This window comes from Cloeon dipterum, chromosome 3, assembly GCF_949628265.1.
Source record: "Cloeon dipterum chromosome 3, ieCloDipt1.1, whole genome shotgun sequence".
NCBI lineage: Eukaryota > Metazoa > Arthropoda > Insecta > Ephemeroptera > Baetidae > Cloeon > Cloeon dipterum.
The window spans coordinates 12,045,850-12,064,292 of NC_088788.1; the positions used below are offsets into that span (position 1 = coordinate 12,045,850).

Sequence of the window (18,443 nt, forward strand, 5' to 3'; positions counted from 1 at the left end):
AGCTAGAGCTATTCAAGAGAGAAGAGAGAAGGAGAAATCGCGTTGTAAACACAAGTCACATCAGTCCAAAATTTGTGCTGAATCTAGCTGAGCAACCTGCGACTAACGTCAATTTAGTTCCTCCATCTGCTTAGTACTTTGCTTTCAATTGTTAAAATGGTAAGTGTGCATGCTCCCTCAAGATATTTGAGCTAATCTAGCTGGTAGATAGCGGCAGGTAGAGTAGTAATTGCGGAGTGAAGTTGCTTTGTGAGTGTGGTTGCACAACGAACAGCCATTAATGTATCTTGGATACGGGCTTGTAAATTTTAGATACACAAGTTTTGAGCTGTCGCTGTGGCCTTTTTCTCGAGACGAACGACGTAATCTATTTCTTCTACATACTATTCGCCTCAAAAGATGCACTCGGGTGGTCATTAGCCATGCAAGGCATGCCCAACATTCTTTCGATTTTGAAGCATGACCCAGTTGAAAATACGCAAGTCAATCTGCTCTGTTATTTCTCGTGTATTCCGGCTATGCAGCGTGCTAGCTCATAAATTGAACAGTTTGTAAGGTTTAGGTTTTAGTCGCAGTCCGAGATCTAGGGGTGTATCACGTGGCACGCCTGGGGGTGAATGACATGCCAGAAATTTCTGAACGTGTTACAGTGTCAATTTTTCATGCGAGTATGTCTTACAGTAGTACATATATGCCTCTTTTGCATGGATATTGTGGACCTATGGAAACTGAAAACAACACACCAGATTGGTTTCATTCTTTTAAAAAAATTTAAAAAAAAGCTCGGGTAATTCATAATTAAGTAATATCACCTCCCTATTCCAATTTCATAAAATCCCCTCTCCTTCGCCTTGTTATTTATTTTGTAATTTGTTTGTCTATCTTGATGTAGCAATGTATGAGGTAAAGTTTCCCTGCAGAAAATTCTAGCATTATTGCATCAGATTTTGTTGTTTTTATGCTCCAAATCCATGATGGCCTGCACAAAACCACCCCCACTTCTGCTTCTCCTAACAAAGGCCGAAGCAACAACAATGCATTCTTCTGACAAACCCCATGAGCCCCCTCCCCCCGTCAAGGTTCATTTTATATAATGCCAAGTGGCCATGACCACCCTGATTTTAGAAAATAAATAATGATGTTTTTCGGACGCGAGGGGAACCCTTATTTTGTTATTTTCCACGAACAATAACAGTAGAAACTAACAATAAGTAAATGCACAAAAGCTACGAAAAACAGCCTGTCATAATAAAAGGCGAGGGAACCCCTTATTTTGTTATTTTCCACGAACAATAACAGTAGAAACTAACAATAAGTAATAATATTAAAATACTTCGATTGGACTGGAAGGATCACACTGTCAAATCTCGTAAATAAAGAAAAAAAGAGCTCATATTGTCAGCTTCCTTGAAACCTATTTCAACGTGCATCAGGCCATCGCTTCCGCACAGAAAAATATGTTCCAAAGTTAACCCTGGGCTATATGGGGGACTCACACTTTACGCTCACTCACACTTCTCGCTCTGATGGGAAGATTCAATGTTAATCCCTATCCTAGCGAGAAGTGTGAGTTGGGCGAAAATGGTGAGTCTGCCATACCAACTTCACCAAAGATTAACCGCCAGGAATGACTTTTTTATATCCCAAAGTTAACTAATGTCACGCTTTTTCTTGTTCAAGGTTAACCTTTTTGGTTAATCAGAGAAAATATTCCTGGAATAACCCAGGAATATCCTTGGAGAAGAATTATTTCCCGCCTCTTGGATTAACCCTGGGTTATTCATGGAACAATATTTTGTTTAACCTTTCGATTATTCTTTGAACAACTTTAAGCGTGACATAAGTTATCCCTTGATTATTTTTTAAAGTTAACCCTAGATTGTTCCTAGAGAATAACCCTGGAATATTATTTATTATTTTATTTCTATTTTATGGCTTTTATTTAGGATTTTTGATTTAAATAACAAACTTTATTATTTATTACTTTAAATATTGCATAATTTATTTTCATCCAAACAATATTACATACATGTTACGAAAAATTATGGAAAAATTACAGTTTCCACTGGGCTACACAACTCGCCAGTTCATATGACCACAATACTTTAGTTGGATTCTCATAAGAACTGGCCAGATGTGAAGCCCGGCAGAAACTGAAATTTTTCCATGTACAAAATTTTCTAACGCGCCGGTAACGTTTATCTTGAGGCCTAACTCAAAACTGAGGATCGCGGCAGCCGTTGGCAAATAAGCGTCCGACGCGTCCTTGTCCAGCCCATCCAGGCAATCCGTCCGAACCGCCGGCCGTCCGATTGTCCTTCACTATCACTTTTGGCGTCTAGCGATGTCCGATGTCCGTCAAAACACTTTGAACATTAACTTTGAACGGCCGTTGACGACTCTTGACTCTTTCGTTAGAGTGAAGCAGGAATTATGGAAGTGGAAGTCGCCTGCTTGTTCTTCTTGCCTGTCTGTCCTGCTGCCCGTCGCCCCCTCCCCCTCCCCCGCTCCATAACACAGGCAGGCAGAAGGCATTCCATGCAAGCGCGTGCATGCTTGAGCAGCCGCCGCTACCGCGCGCAGACTAAAATCGTTCTTTTAAAACCCTTTTTGTCCTTCGTCATGATCAGATCTTTATTTAAAAATCTGCCCGTTTGTCGTTAAATTTAATTAGGACAATTTATTTGAATTTAGTGATGATAATTAAGTTTATTAAAATGAATTCATAGCAAAATTTCAATTTTTGACTCTGGGGCTTCATGAATTTTAGTTGAATAATCAATAAATTGTTTGTTTGTAATATTTTAATTAAGTAAAACATCAAAAAATTATAAATAAATATTTGCGAAAATTATTTCTTTGCGCGGACAAGTTTGAATAATCTATAAAAACGTGGAATGCGCGTGTATTTAGTTTTAAATAATTAATAACCGCTCGAAAAATATGTAGAAGTAGTAAATTATCCTAGTGGGCATCTTGAATAAATATTCCTGGAATATTCATAAGGTTAATTTTTTAGTGTTGAATATAATTAAAACCAGGCTTCATCCTCGTTGTCAAATTAAAGAGAAATTCGTCTTCTTTATTTCTCGACCAGTTTCGACGTCACCAAGTACGTCCTAATCATGAGTTACAATTACAATCAAATAACAAACAATACAATAATGTCACATCTAAAATCATATAAATTCCATACAATTTTTAAAAAACACCCACCTATTCATGAGGCACTTGAGGCAAGCTCCAAAGACCAAATGTAACAAATTCTAAGCCACCCCTTTGTTAAATAACACGCACATCTCACAGGTGGTAGGGAACCTTTTTGTTCCGTGAGCTAAATTTTCCCCTTTCAGCGCGTAAAATATTTTTCCACACATCACAAAGCAGGTGGCTTGGGTTACTAATAACGTTTTCTGAGCATTCCATTGCAACCGCCTCCAAAACTACCCTCTTCCACAAATTTGTTTCTTGCTTCAAAATTTCCACATTCTTCCAATCAAACGTATGTCCTTTTTTCTGTGCATGCCGCGCTAACTGGAGACCATTGTTCGTCGAGCTTCCAGTGCTTTTTCCTACGGCTCTCCTATGCTCATCTAATCTGTACTATTTTGAAGCAAGAAACAAATTTGTGGAAGAGGGTAGTTTTGGAGGCGGTTGCAATGGAATGCTCAGAAAACGTTATTAGTAACCCAAGCCACCTGCTTTGTGATGTGTGGAAAAATATTTTACGCGCTGAAAGGGGAAAATTTAGCTCACGGAACAAAAAGGTTCCCTACCACCTGTGAGATGTGCGTGTTATTTAACAAAGGGGTGGCTTAGAATTTGTTACATTTGGTCTTTGGAGCTTGCCTCAAGTTCCTCATGAATAGGTGGGTGTTTTTTAAAAATTGTATGGAATTTATATGATTTTAGATGTGACATTATTGTATTGTTTGTTATTTGATTGTAATTGTAACTCATGATTAGGACGTACTTGGTGACGTCGAAACTGGTCGAGAAATAAAGAAGACGAATTTCTCTTTAATTTGACAACGAGGATGAAGCCTGGTTTTAATTATATTCAATATGAAAACAACCTCGAGTGGTCGCACTTTTCAAATATTTAATTTTTTAGGTTAACCCTTGAATGATCCAAAAGAATATTTCTGGAACATTTCATAAGATTAATTTTTTGGGTTAACCCTGGAATGATCCAAAAGAATGTTCCTGGAATATTTATTCATGGTTATTAAAATTTTCACCGCCAGGAATATTCTAGGGATATTCCTGATGATTAATTTTAAGGGTGAACTTTAAACATTCTGTGGCTAACCTGGAATAATCGTGGAATAATCTTGGATTATTTTTTTGGATTAATCTTTTCGGATAAAAATCGAATAGCCCAAGATTATTCCGGATATTTTCGGAATATAATTTTCTGTGCGGGTTGATATTAGCAAAAATAAAAAGCCACGAGTTGTTCAATTGGTTCTAAATTATTTGATGTCATTCAGGGTTCCGAAAAACCCGGGTTTTTTACATTTTGCCCGACCTACCTGGGTTTTATTGGGGGTAATATGGTTTTTTGGGTTTTTCTGTTTTTTTTTCAAATTTGCTATTCACTGCATTTTTTGAAGAAACGAAGAAATTTAATCCTCATGGATAATAAGGACATAATTCAATGTGCAAAAATGCAGCACTACCTTTTCAGCGTTAAAAAAACAGCCAAAAAACAATTTTTTTATTTTCCAGCATTTTTTTATTTTTGATACTAAAAATATTAAAGCCTTGGGTACAATAGTGGGTTTTATTGGGTTTATTAGCCTCGTTAAACCCGATATAACCCGGGTGGGTTTTATCCGGGTGGGGAAAATTCGGAACCCTGTTTGCTGTTGTCCAAGGATTTAGGCATAAATGCTCAAAGCTACTGGAGCTGCTTTAACCCAATTTGTACTTAATATATGACAAGGCAAAAAGCAAGAGTGGAGCTGTTCTGTTTTCTTTGGCATGCATTTATTGATATATTCACTTCAATCGGTCGGATAAATAAATTCCTATATCATTAAGCTTATGATTTGCCTCACTAATTGTCTTCTTGCAATCCATAGGACGTGTTCCTGGTCATTCGCAGAAAAAAGACAACCATCTTCACAGACTGCAAGGATAGTGCGACAGTCCTGGAACTCAAAAAGATTGTCGAGGGTGAGTCTTCTTTCGATTATTGATCAGAGAGCAAGATTAATTAATCTTTACCTTTGAAATTTTTACCTTAGGTATCACAAAGGTGCCTCCAGCAGACCAAAGGTTGTACACAACCAACTCTGCTATCATGGAAGATGCCAAAACTCTCCAGGACTACGGGTTTAATGCTACCACTTCAAAGGCCCAGAATCCCACTTCCATTGGACTGACATTCAGGTGAAGATTTAATTATAAAAATTCCTATCTTTTGTATGATCAGTTAAATATCGCATTTTTTTCTAGCTTTTATAACAATTTTGGTCTGAAAATTCTTTCTTAACTTTTTTACTGAAAATTCCAATCACACAATAGCCTAAGAGATAAATAACAAAGCTAACCCATGGATTTTGAGTCAATTTGGTGGTTTGAAAATTAATTGCATAATTCACCAGTAGCATAAACCCTAAGTGTTCGAAGCCGCCAACAGATGGCGCCACCGTAGACTTTCGATTTTAAGGCACTGCCGCTGCGATTTCAGACTCAATCTAGCTACTGTGCATTCTTCAATTAATTTGCTAATTTTTGACGTGCTGTAAACCAAAATCGGTTCAGCCAATCGCCGTAGAATCGTGAAAAACTATTTTTTGAAATAAAAAAATCTTTTCCAACGTTTCTACGGCGAATGGCTGAACCGATTTTGGTTTTCAGCACGTCAAAAATGAGCAAATTAATTAAACAAAGCAAAATAGCTAGATTGAGTCTGAAATCGCAGCGGAAATGCCTTAAAACTGCTTAAAACAAAATATTTAAGTAAGATTGTGGTTGCGTCATCTGTTGGCGGCTTCAATAACTAAGGGTTTATGCAACTGGCCAATTTGGTGGTTTAAAAATTAATTGCATAATTGGTTATCATTTAATAGTCCAAGTATAATTGGTAGCTGAGATAAAATTTCGTCCATCTATATTTTATACCCCTGGTGATATCTTATTTAGAATGGTTCCCTTTTCTTAACTTTTAAAATAATAATTTTCCTCAATTGACCAGTTGTATAAACTAGTGCCTTCTTCGGTAGCAAATTTTTCTCCCTGGGAGTACCGGTCCCGAAAAAATGTTCCCTGTTACCGGCATTTCCTGGTGCCCTTACCAAATATTTTTCCCGGGAATTTCCGCTCCCGACTCTTATTTCCCGATTCTTCCCGCTCCCGATTTCCCGCCAAAAATTTTAAAATCGAAAGTAGACAACATCTGCGTTGATCACTTATAAGTTAATTAATTAATTCTTAGCTCTCATATTTATAAATACAAACATACTATCGTCCTGGTCCCGCAAAAAGTGCATAACTTTTTTTGGTCCACCCGTAGAAGTTGCGCAACTTTGTTTGGTCTACCCGTCGATGTTGCACAACTTTTTTTGGTCGACGCGCAGAAGTTGCGCAAAATGCAAAACTTAAATTTTTCAGGAGGGGGGAAAAACTGTTTTGTTGCCAGCATGTTTAGAGCACAGAACAGCTGTCAGTGGCTTTAGTTAGAACTTTTTGTGCTTTAAAAGCTTATATAAAAAAAATTTGTCTATGCGCAATGGAACGCCGAAAAGCGTATTCCTTTTATGGGGCCCCTCATGATGCATGCATGTTTTGCAAAGGAATTTCGCGATTTGCTTTAAAACCTTTCGTCTAATATTTGCAATTTATTGCAGCCTCTTAACATAGATATAGGGGTAGAGATATCAAGCACCTGATTTTTAACTACGCTGGTAGATTTTTAATAAAAGCTCAATAAATTTTAATCACTTTTGAGAAATCCGGGTTCGATTGTCCCGTTATCATATTTAAACACCTTATGGGATGTTGTTAAATGGTAAGCCACAATTTTAAATGCAAATTTAATTTGCAAATATTCTGGCTTCCATTTTTAAAGAAATCCATGCCACCAAAATATTTATAATATTCACTGTACAAATTGTGCGTGCATTTTTGCGAACCATGCGTGTTAATTATTAAAGAGTAACGTTTATTTTTTTTTAAATGTACATAATATTAATCTATATGCATAAATGTCGCTGAATAGGTTTTTCGTTTCAAAACTACATTCATAAAAAAATTTATTAAGTCATTATGATGAGTTCCTGACAAACAAAATGCAGATTTATATTCTAGTATGCAACTCTTATGCATAATAATGATGGTAATTATGTATCTATTAGAGCATTGTGTGGTATTTACTATAAAGTTAAATATTCCACTGTCTAAACTTTTATTACCGCGCCTTTTTTAAAATAGAAAAACCACAACCACAGCCGTCCTGACCACAACCGCAGTTGCAGTTAACAGCAAAATTACCGCTATGCTGCCTATGCTGCAAATTATTACTATGCAATTCCTGATGATTAGAACTTAGAACCCAAGATTTGAAGATACAAAGAACCCAAAAAGTAAAAAATATAATTTTTGGGTTTAATTTTTTTGAAGTTAACTTCCTGAAATCTAGAAATAACGCCAATTACCATCATTATTATGCATAATTGTTTACTGATACTTTATTCGTGTATAAATCGATATTTTATTTGTCAGCAACACATAATAAATAACTTAAATTTTATTTTGAATTTAGTTTTAAAATGAAAAATCTATTCTGCAAAATTTATGCATAATTATAGATTACATTGTGTACAGCACAACTCTCTTAAATGAAAAAAAATCAACGTTTTAGTACCTCATGACAACTTGTGCAGCGAGTATTCTGACTCTTTTGCTGGCAAACACATTTTTTCCAAGTACCGCACATTCCACAAATTTTAATTCGTGTCGGAAAATATTTTTCATTAGATTTCGTAGTGTTTAAAACCCTTGTTTACAGAGGCCAGCACACTTAAGCGAAATCCAGAAAATCAGTATCATGCATGTATCTGAATAATCAATGACGATTTTCGCGATAGGATTAAGGGTAATTATTGTCAATTTTTACCGACTTTATTTGCCCATCCTGAATTTTACATATGTTGTTAGGGATGTTTCATAGTCTGTAACCTGAAATTTTGAGCAAAAAATTCGGGGGCTTTTGTTGGGAAATCGCGATTTTCGAAAATTGAAAACTTCAGATAGTAAATCCGAAATATCAAGTTATCTTCGGTCAAAATTGGAATTTTGATAAGATTTTTTCACCTCCAGACGTAAATTTTTAAGTAGAACAAGTTTGCCGTTGGTCAAAATTTTGTAGGTCAAAGGTCAAGGTCACAAATTCGCATGCCAAATGTTTGGTTAAAAATATCGCAAAATACGCCCCCTCGGATTTTTTCATGAAAACGTAAAAAATGTAGCCTTGAATGCGTAGAATCGAATGGTCAAGAGAAATCGATGGGCACTCTCATAGATCGCGAGATATTTTGAATTTAAGGATTCGTGTCGAGCGTCCGGCACGACGACAATATCATCCGGCGATTTTACTTTCGTAATTTACGTCGGAATTTGATCTGTAACCCCACATGTTATGCATATGATTACTTAGAAAAATAAACTAGCTTTCCAGTGGTGTGGTTAAATTTTTTTTTGGTCTCAAACTTTTCAAGAAATAGCGGCGCGCGAAAAGAAAATAGAAAGTTTTCAAATATTGACATTTTTGCAAATCTCAAATCTCGGGTTCTAACCATCAGAATTGCAAAAACTACCCACCGTTGGACTCGTCTCGACCTGCCCTGACTAGCTGAAAGGTTAAGGGGTGCTTTTACCCCCTACCCCTAAGTTTATATACTTCAACCCCCTCGAAAAAGGTAAAAAAATGTAGCGTCTTAGGGGTAGGGGGTAAAAAGCACCCCTAAACCTTTCAGCTGGTCAGGGCAGGTCGAGACGAGTCCAACGGTGGGTAGTTTTTGCAATTCTGATGGTTAGAACCCGAGATTTGAGATTTGCAAAAATGTCAATATTTGAAAATTTTATATTTTCTTTTCGCGCACCGCTATTATTTGAAAAGTTTGAGACCAGAACAAATTTTAAGCACACCACTAAAAAGCTCGTTTATTATTCTAGGTAATCATATGCATAACATGTGGGGTTACAGATCAAATTCCGACGTAAATGACGAAAACAAAATCGCCGGATGATGTTGTCGTCGTGCCGGACGCTCAACACGAATCCTTAAATTCAAAATATCTCGCGATTTATGAAAGTGCCCATCGATTTCTCTTGACCATTTGATTCTACGCATTCAGGGCTACATTTTTTACGTTTTCATGAAAAAAAATCCGAGGGGGCGTATTTTGTGATATTTTTAATTGAACATTTTGCATGCGAATTTGTGACCTTGACCTTTGACCTACAAATTTTTTACCAATGGCAAACATGTTCTACTCAAAAAGTTACGCCTGGAGGTGAAAAAACCACATCAAAATTCCAATCTGGACCGAAGATACCTTGATATTTCGAAGTTACTATCTCAACTTTTCAATTTTCGAAAATCGCGATTTCCCAAAAAGAGCCCCCGAATTTTTTGCTCAAAATTTCAGGTTACACACTATGAAACACCCCTAACAACATATGTAAAATTCAGGATGGGCAAATTAAGTCGGTAAAAATTGACAATTACCCTTAATCCTATCGCGAAAATCGTCAAAATAATAATTTTCCTCAATTGACCAGCCGTATAAACCCTTAGTTATTGAAGCCGCCAACAGATGGCGCAACCACAGACTTTCTTAAAATTTTTGTTTTAAGCGGTTTTAAGGCATTTCCGCTGCGATTTCAGACTCAATCTAGCTATATTGCTTTTTTTAATTAATTTGTTAATTTTTGACGTGCTGAAAACCAAAATCGGTTCAGCCATTCGCCGTAGAAACGTAGGGAAAGATTTTTTTATTTCAAAAAATAGTTTTTCACGATTCTACGGCGATTGGCTGAACCGATTTTGGTTTACAGCACGTCAAAAATTAGCAAATTAATTGAAGAATGCACAGTAGCTAGATTGAGTCTGAAATCGCAGCGGCAGTGCCTTAAAATCAAAAGTCTACGGTGGCGCCATCTGTTGGCGGCTTCGAACACTTAAGGTTTATGCAACTGGTGAATTTATACATATTTTTCTTCATACCAAATTATGCATGATATGGACGTCGATAATTTGTAACGTAGAGCTATGATCCTCCGCAGATAAATAAGTTTGCCTTAATTTCAGGTTGAGTTCCGGAGAGTTCGAAGATTTGGAACTGTGTCCTTACTCAACTCCACCTGAGCTGCCTGATGTAATGAAGTCGCAGGATGCTAATGGACAAGAACAAGCTGCGTAAATCGTATTTAAACTTCGAATTCCCCTGCTTTTGATAAGTTAAATTCATCAAAAAAATTGTTATCAATATTTATTAGCAGCTTGATGAGATGCAAGGGGAAAATTTCACGGGAAAGTGCTTTTCAAATTTCAGATCCAAATTTTACCTGTTTTAATCGCTTCAGAAGTAAATTTCTCAATATGTTTATAATTTGCATTTTACGTTTCCAGTAATATTCACCTTCTCTTTGAGAACACACGAAAATAATAATAGAATTGACACGAATTGTGGTCATATTGGTGTAAGCCTGATGTGTTGGCGATTGTTAGTTATGTAAAGGATGTCGGTCAATACATTCTCAAAGACAAAAATTTGAAGACCAATGAATGATTTGAAGTCGTTGGATCTTTTAAATTGTTTCAACTATTATTAAGGTAAAATGAGATTTTCAGTGGTCTGGCTAAACAAACTAATTACAATAAAGGAGTTTCTTACATCATCACATCCCTTGATTTATTTTATTTTAACACAATTTAGGTATAATATCGCAAGGATTCGTGTCAGCCACAGCGTTTATGGTAATATGCAATCAACAACCTACGGGTCGTAATACACAATTAACTGAAAATTAAGCTAATCGTCTTGCCCGAGTTCTTTGGAAATAAGCACTAGTAAATTTGCCACAGCTTCTTTGATTCCAACCCTGTCTTTGCAGGCATCAATGCAGACGCATGCCAGATCTTCAATTTGCTGGGTCATCCCGTTGATCTTGTCCTCGAGCAGTTTGACCCTCTTTTCTAGCTCGGAGCCACTGACGTCGACCTTTGGGAGTCTCGGCACCTGCATGCTGGTCCTGAGGCATACAATTAGAAGCTGTTTTTCAGTCACAATGGTTTTGCCCAACAAAAGGAATGCCAAAAAAGGCCCGAAACTGTGCGGAATTCTCAATTTTTTCGCATAGCATCGAACGTGGACAATTTTTTTCAACTTTTAAGGCTGGGTATACCAACGCCTTGATTTGGCTACTTAAATAAACAGTCAGTTCCATTTAAAAAAAGAAGAACGTTTAGTTTGGTACCTGATATAAGTCTTCTTCAGGTATCAAAAATTACAGGACCCTTGACCTTGAATGAGGCCCGCTGCTATCATTAGGGCTCAAAGACACTTTAAAAAACGGCCACTTCTAAAACAGAAACAGAATCCCCAAGAGAATTATTTAATATAACCTAAAAATTCAATAATAGCGAAATCGAGAAGACATTGCTTTATGCGGATTTTAATTTACAATACTCAAAGCTGATAATATCACATTTTTTAACGAGTAGTCTTTAAAATGGGATTTTGTAAACCCAGCTGATCAATGAATTATTTTGGGGCATTCCAATTTTCAGGCAAAACCAGTTTCACCGTTTTTTCAAACGGAGACGAGATTAACTCACGAGGAAATTTCAGACACGGCGATGCCAATGAGTCCAAGGAATTGTTTGAATTTTTCCGTCACTTCGCAATACTGTCTGCCAAGGTGGCGATGGCACTGCGCGCATTCGACGTTTCTGAAGCGGCACTTCATGTCGAAGACCTGTCTGGACGTTTTCACCGAGCTCTCCATGAGGCAGTTGTCCAGTTCTGCGATACCTTCCAAATTAGTCACAAAATACAAAAATTTCTAAAAATGCTGTGCTAACCAGTAAAAAAGATTATCTTTCCATCATTTTGAATATCAATCTTGAACCTGTCGTTGCCGACAATCGACTTGCAGTTTTTGCACATATAAATTATAATGGTCTCTCTGTTCATCTCATCGTCAATGGGCTGTGAATTAGTTGACGAGGCCGGCGAAGGCGAAAAAACACACCTCGAATCCATGCTGGAACTGGCGTAGACAGTCAGTCACTTGAATTCCGAGAAACCATCTGCAAAAAAAAGTTTGAAAATCATACAGCTCGAAAACAAATCAATAAGAACATAGTCGACTTCTATAAAATATATAAAATGCCGATGAAATAGTACAGGCTCTAAGCTAAATGTGAGCAGGAAAAATGAAATTCAAATTACAAGCAAGTAACCTTATACAGAGGCGAACAAGTTGTTTGTGTGTGGAACAATGCACGTAATACGTAATCAAAATATTTATCTGAATCAGCAGGGACCAGCAGGGACTGCCGGCGTGTTGTTGCTGGAAGTGGCAACGGCTGATATATTTGAAAGTGGGAGCAGCACAAAGCGCGGGAAAGCCGCATGTGCGTTGCTTCTATATTTATACACAGTAAAATTAAATTGGTTAAGTTGAATTTAAATTTTCCGGCATATTAACATCACAATGAAATAATAAGAATTATTAACAGCCGTTCATTGAAAAATTCGTCGGCATTAGAACTCAATTTTATTGTTATTTTTTGTAACGTTTTTAAGTTAAAATTTAACTCAAGTCATGTTCTACAGCCATGCCTATTAATTATTGATAGTTTCTATCCTCTATAACAATTTTTAGGATCATAATTATTGAGTTAAAAGGGGCAGAATAAAAATGACTTTGAGTAATACCTATATTTAAAATAAATAAGTCATGCAAAGAGATCCAATTCGAATTTTTTGTGGTAATAATTATTCATAGGTAGTGTTAGTGAACTGCAAGTTAATATATGTCGCCTTTAACATACATGCTACATGTATGCAAATATTTTGCATTTGACATGGATATTTTTTAAAAGATAATCCTATAATTATCTGTAACATTACGATGAACATAATCAACAAGAAGTTGATGAACCATTATTAATATGAAATAAATAATAATATAAATGATTGTATTGAAATAAAAATCAAACCGAAAAACATATAATATCGCAGTGCCTTCTGAACTGCTAAGAAGGGCACAGACCGGCAAAATTAAGTTTTGGTCTGACAAAAAAATTAAATGTATAGACAAAATGAACAAGGATAGGATGTTACTGATGTTAATTATCAACAGCAAAATTTACACACAATATTCAGTGCTGGACTTGCGGATTATTTTTTCCGTTTGCTTGTGAGACGCCTAGATTAAGGAGCGCCCGACGCGCCGGTCTAGCATATTAATCATATATATAAATTAAATTGGCAGGAAAATAGCTGCTTCGCGATCTTGGAATGCAAAAACTGGAAATAACTCGTTTTCCCCCTTCTATATACTCATCATCGCTTTTGTTTATCTCATAAAATCAGAGCTCTGCTCCACAGCTTCACTCTAATTTCATGTCGGCAACACCAAACATGGGGTTGTTGTTATCCATTCTTTTACTTGGATTGCGGGCGTTAGTGTTTCTTGTACTGCCCATTGTGTTATTCATGCTAAAAACTAGAAAAGATCCAAGAATCAAGAGAGACTTGGAGCAATTTGGAGGGCCCGTATCATATCCCTGATCGGCACATCTTACATGTACTTCGGCAAAGACTCTGTTGATAATATACGCGAAACAAAATATTGCACTTTCAAAAGACAAGCATTTTAGCACTATTCAAAATGTTCTTCAATGACAATATGAAGAGTTATGGCAACATATTCCGAGTTTGGGACATGAATTCAGCAAAGCTGATAATTGGTTCGGCAAAACACTTAACAAAACGAGTAAAATATTCGTTCTGAACATCGCCAGCAATTAAATGAATTTCTTTACAGACTTGATCGGCTCCTGATGCAGCGGTATCTTTCTCCAATACTGAGGGTTGATTTTCTTTACAAGTTTTCTAGCGTGAAGAAAAGAACTGAGCAAGCAGCAAAAATTGTTGAAGATTACACTAGCAAGGTATTGAATGATTTTTTTGAGTTGAATTCTGGCAGCAAAATTGAATTTTGACTGCAACATTTTAACCAGGTAATAGAAGAAAGGAGAAATTACCTAAAAACTTTGAAGGAAGCAGAGTCTTTTGGTGACGTAGAAGAAAATAATAATGTGGGATTAAGACGGAAAAACATGGCTTTCATTGACACTCTTCTAAAGGCCCAAGAAGAGAACAGATGTCTCATGACCGACAAAGACATCAGGGATCAAGTCAGCACTTTTAAGGCCGCGGTAATTAATTTTGCAACTTTATTTCTATATGCGACAATATAATCCTCTTAACTTTTCCAGGGAAATGACACCGTGACGGCCGCCAGTTGCTGGACCCTTCTTATCAAAGGCACATACCCCGAGATCCAAAAAAAGGTTGTGGACGAGTTGCATCAGGTTTTCGGCAGCTCAAAACGCGCACCTACAATGAATGACTTAGCCGAGCTAAAATATCTTGAGCGGTGCATCAAAGAAACCCTGAGACTCTATTCAACGTTTCCATTCTTCAAGCGACAGATCCGAGAGTATATTCACTTTCACGGTAAATTGATATTAATTGTTAACTATATTTCAAGTGGTAAAATAATTTTATTTCTACTGCATGTTATGAAGATGGACTAGTCGCTCCAGCTGGAGTCACAGCATCCATCAACCTATTTATGCTTCACAGAGATCCAGAGCACTTTCCCGACCCCGAGAGGTTCGATCCCGACCGATTTTTGCCGGAGAACTGTGCTCGACGACACCCACATTCCTATTTACCATTTAGCGCTGGGCCCAGAAATTGCATAGGTTTTTCATCAAATTTCAAGGTTTAGTAGGCCTGCATTTCACGGATAAAAATTTTTCAGGTCAAAAATTTGCTCTGCTCGAGGGAAATGCGGTTGTGTCTACAGTTTTGCGCCATTTAGAGGTGGAGGCTGCGCAGTCAATTGATGAAGTAAAAATTGAGGTGAATTTTTGTAGTCAAAAGCGTAGTGCATTTTACTTAATTTATTTAGCATCAGGTTGCTTTGGTTATGAAGCCGCAGAACGGGCTCAAGGTGCGACTTCGAGACCGCGGAGCAGATGATTTAAAATTACGATTGAACTAAAAAACTAGAAAAGGTGTTTGTATTTATCATAAAATAATAACAGACAATAAGAGCAGACTTTTCCTTGCGTATACTGCAAAATGTTTTGGTACATTGCCTTAAAATATGTATATTGAAGGCGTTCAAAGTTAATATTTTTTAAATTAACTAGGTGAACTAGATAGCACAAAATGTACTTCATGACTAAAACGGAACTGGATCTTTATAGCTCGTTTGAATCTTCCACGAAAATTGACGCATTCAATCCATTTCAGCAATAGCTGACCCGAAAAGATTATTGGGAGAAGCGAGTCAGGTCAATGTTAAAGGAATTAGGATGGTTCAGTGCAAAGGGAGAGAGCCCGCCGGTACGCCGACAGGTTTTTCTGACACTTGATTAATGACATATTATATAAGCGAATGGAAAATTAACTGTTTGGCGATGTGAAACAAATATCTCTAACAAACTGGTTTTCCCCACCCTTAAATTAGCTCAACAATTTGTACCTGGCCCCTTATATAACTGGTTGTAAGCAACGGCGAAGATTCACTCTTAATTTTTCTAGAACACTAATCATGGAACTGTTGTTACTCGCTCTTGCATTTGGGCTACGGGCATTCGTATTTTTTGTATTGCCAATTGCGTTCATCGTGCTGAAAACCAAAAAGGATCCCAGGATTAAGAAAGAATTGGAAAAATTCGACGGGCCTGTGTCTCTCCCGCTGATCGGAACATCTTTTAGATTCATCGGCAAAAACTCAGTTGGTAAATAATCCTCAAAAATTATTTAAATAGTGCAACAACTGTAACATGCCTTACGTTGCGATATCTAGCGTTATTTAACTTGATAACCACTGATGACTTGAAGAATTACGGTCACATATTCAGACTTTGGGACCTGAATTCGCCAAGGCTAACAATAGGGAAGGCAAAATACGCTGAAAAAATTTTGCAAGGAACGCAGCATCAAACCAAGAGCACTAACTACAAGATATTTGACAGTTGGTTGGGCCAAGGACTTATTTCTTCAAGTGGTAATATTTTTGTTTTACAATTTGTACATAGATCCTTTGTTGACAAAAAATGTGTTTCAGGCAAAAAGTGGCAAGTGAATAGGAAGATTTTAGCACCAGCCTTTCACTTTACCATTCTGCAAGAATTCCTTCACATAATTAACAAAAACAGTAGCATTTTGGTTGGAAAACTGCAAGAATTTTCTGACTCGAACAAGCCTGTGAATTTGTTTGATCCCTTGTCTCTGTGCGCTTTTGATATTGTTTGTGGTAAAATTACTGTTTATATTTTTTCTTGCTGACAAAACAATTTTATCATACTTAGAGAGTTCAATGGGCACCACATTAAATGCTCAGCTGCAACAAGAGTCAACCTACGTCAAAGCCGTAACAGAGTAAAAATTAATTCTGATTAATTTTAGCAATTATTTAGATGTATTTTTAAAGGCTCGTGCGGCTTCTTTTGCAGCGCTTCGTCTCTCCATTGCTGAGGAATGATTTCCTATACAAGTTTTCCAGCGTGAAGAAAAGAACTGAGCAAGCAGTAAAAATTGTTGATGTTTACACCAACAAGGTATTGATGTACATTAGGAAAAGGTAGCAAATTAATTATCAAAACCAAACTTTTAATTAGGTTATTAAAGAAAGGAGAAATTTGTTGAAAAATATGACAACAGACTGTATCAAAGAAAGAGGCGAAAATATTGAGGTAAAACGGAAAAATTTGGCTTTCATTGACACCTTATTGAAGGCTCAGGACGAGAACGAAAGTCTCATGACCGACAAAGATATTAGGGATCAAGTTAACACATTCATGGCCGCGGTAAGTGCAAATACAATTTAGCCAGATAAATTGTTGAAAAAATTTATTTAATTTCGTCCAGGGATATGACACCGTGACAGCCGCCTGTTGTTGGGTCTTATTTATCCTTGGCACATACCCTGAGATCCAAAATAAGGTCGTGGACGAGTTACACCAGGTTTTTGGCAGCTCCGGACGCGCGCCAACGATGAGCGATTTGGCCGAGTTGAAATATCTTGAACGGTGCATTAAAGAAACGCTGAGACTCTACCCAAGTGCTCCTTTCTTTGAGCGACAGCTCCGTGAGGATGTTCATTTTCATGGTTAAATATTGATGCTGTACCGAGTTTAGTTGATAAGTGCAATTTTCATTGACATTTTCAGACGGGCGTATTGCCCCTGCTGGCGTTACGGCTTCCATCAACCTATTTATTCTTCATAGAGATCCAGATAACTTTCCCGATCCCGAGAAATTTGACCCTGACCGATTTTTGCCGGAGAACTGTGCTGGGAGACACCCGTTTTCTTATATTCCATTTAGCGCAGGCCCCAGAAATTGCATAGGTTTTCTTCAACTTTTAAAATGATATATTTTAATCCTTGATTTGCACGGTTTAAATATTTTTCAGGACAAAAGTTTGCTCTTCTTGAGGAAAAGGCGGTGGTGTCCACAATATTGCGCCATTTTGAGGTTGAGGCTGCGCATTCAATTGACGAAGTAAAAATTGAGGTGACTTTTTGTAGCTCGGTATTAGCGCATTTTACTTATATTTTATTTTTATCAGCTTGCTTTGGTGTTGAAGCCGCAGAATGGACTGACGGTGCGACTTCGAGATCGCGGTGCTCACCATTTAAACCTGCGACTAAAATAGATTAATTTAGTAGTTGTTGGCAAAAAAGTTATAAGTAACTTATTTTTTCCCATTATTTATCACAATATCTCGCGTATAATCAACTCAGTATAAATGTGAAATATATAAAGGAAATAAAGGCTATAATTTATAGGACTATCCTGACTCAGCATTTTAATTTTGTTGGCTCTATCAAAACTACACACTCTTTCCTAATTGATCTAAAGTAAAATTTTGCTGTTCTAAACGACAGGATTATTTTTTGCCAGGTTTAGTCGTACATACATCCAATGTATGAAAACAATAAACAGCATTCTCTTTCCCTCCACAACGTCCGTTAATTATTATAATAGTTTAGTTGTACTCTCAAGCCCACAACTCGCTACGTAAATTTGCATAAGCAACAATGCATATTATTACTAGCCCTGCTTCTATTTTAATAACGGGAATTATTGTGCTGTATTGTATCTACTGCTACT

General features: G+C 36.9%; 4 protein-coding genes across 6 annotated transcripts in view; 3 read left to right on the forward strand and 1 right to left on the reverse strand.

Annotated features, from left to right (window-relative positions):
- Nucleotides 1–10,914, forward strand: EloB (elongin B). Its single transcript, XM_065486867.1, has 4 exons — nucleotides 1–159; nucleotides 5,088–5,181; nucleotides 5,253–5,397; nucleotides 10,322–10,914. Exons 1-4 carry the CDS (start codon nucleotides 157–159, stop codon nucleotides 10,431–10,433), a joined length of 354 nt encoding a protein of 117 aa, XP_065342939.1. The 5' UTR covers nucleotides 1–156; the 3' UTR covers nucleotides 10,434–10,914.
- Nucleotides 10,892–18,443, reverse strand: part of LOC135941375 (uncharacterized) — a 26,970-nt gene continuing 19,418 nt past the window's right edge. Inside the window, exons 1-4 of one of the 3 annotated variants that reach the window (XM_065486863.1) lie at nucleotides 12,479–12,597; nucleotides 12,098–12,325; nucleotides 11,852–12,038; nucleotides 10,892–11,265 (exon numbers count right to left, since the gene is read on the reverse strand). In XM_065486863.1, the coding sequence (XP_065342935.1) occupies nucleotides 11,046–11,265; nucleotides 11,852–12,038; nucleotides 12,098–12,278 (588 nt within the window). In that variant the 5' untranslated portion in view covers nucleotides 12,279–12,325; nucleotides 12,479–12,597 and the 3' untranslated portion in view covers nucleotides 10,892–11,045. Of the gene's footprint in view, nucleotides 11,266–11,851; nucleotides 12,039–12,097; nucleotides 12,326–12,467; nucleotides 12,598–18,443 lie in introns of those variants that run through there. The other 2 variants (XM_065486865.1, XM_065486866.1) reach the window with 2 other exon arrangements.
- On the forward strand, nucleotides 14,077–15,318 carry LOC135941326 (cytochrome P450 4C1-like). The gene is made up of 6 exons (XM_065486712.1): nucleotides 14,077–14,197; nucleotides 14,267–14,464; nucleotides 14,525–14,765; nucleotides 14,837–15,016; nucleotides 15,076–15,176; nucleotides 15,226–15,318. The coding sequence occupies exons 1-6, from the start codon at nucleotides 14,087–14,089 to the stop codon at nucleotides 15,316–15,318; spliced, it is 924 nt and encodes a 307-aa protein (XP_065342784.1). The 5' UTR covers nucleotides 14,077–14,086.
- The window catches only part of LOC135941327 (uncharacterized), a 6,372-nt gene continuing 3,772 nt past the window's right edge, over nucleotides 15,844–18,443 (forward strand). The window contains exons 1-10 of the mRNA XM_065486714.1: nucleotides 15,844–16,063; nucleotides 16,132–16,332; nucleotides 16,393–16,581; nucleotides 16,637–16,706; nucleotides 16,759–16,885; nucleotides 16,946–17,134; nucleotides 17,196–17,436; nucleotides 17,498–17,677; nucleotides 17,743–17,843; nucleotides 17,899–17,972. Of these exons, the coding sequence (XP_065342786.1) occupies nucleotides 15,874–16,063; nucleotides 16,132–16,332; nucleotides 16,393–16,581; nucleotides 16,637–16,706; nucleotides 16,759–16,885; nucleotides 16,946–17,134; nucleotides 17,196–17,436; nucleotides 17,498–17,677; nucleotides 17,743–17,843; nucleotides 17,899–17,972 (1,562 nt within the window). The 5' untranslated portion in view covers nucleotides 15,844–15,873. The remainder of the gene's footprint in view (nucleotides 16,064–16,131; nucleotides 16,333–16,392; nucleotides 16,582–16,636; nucleotides 16,707–16,758; nucleotides 16,886–16,945; nucleotides 17,135–17,195; nucleotides 17,437–17,497; nucleotides 17,678–17,742; nucleotides 17,844–17,898; nucleotides 17,973–18,443) is intronic.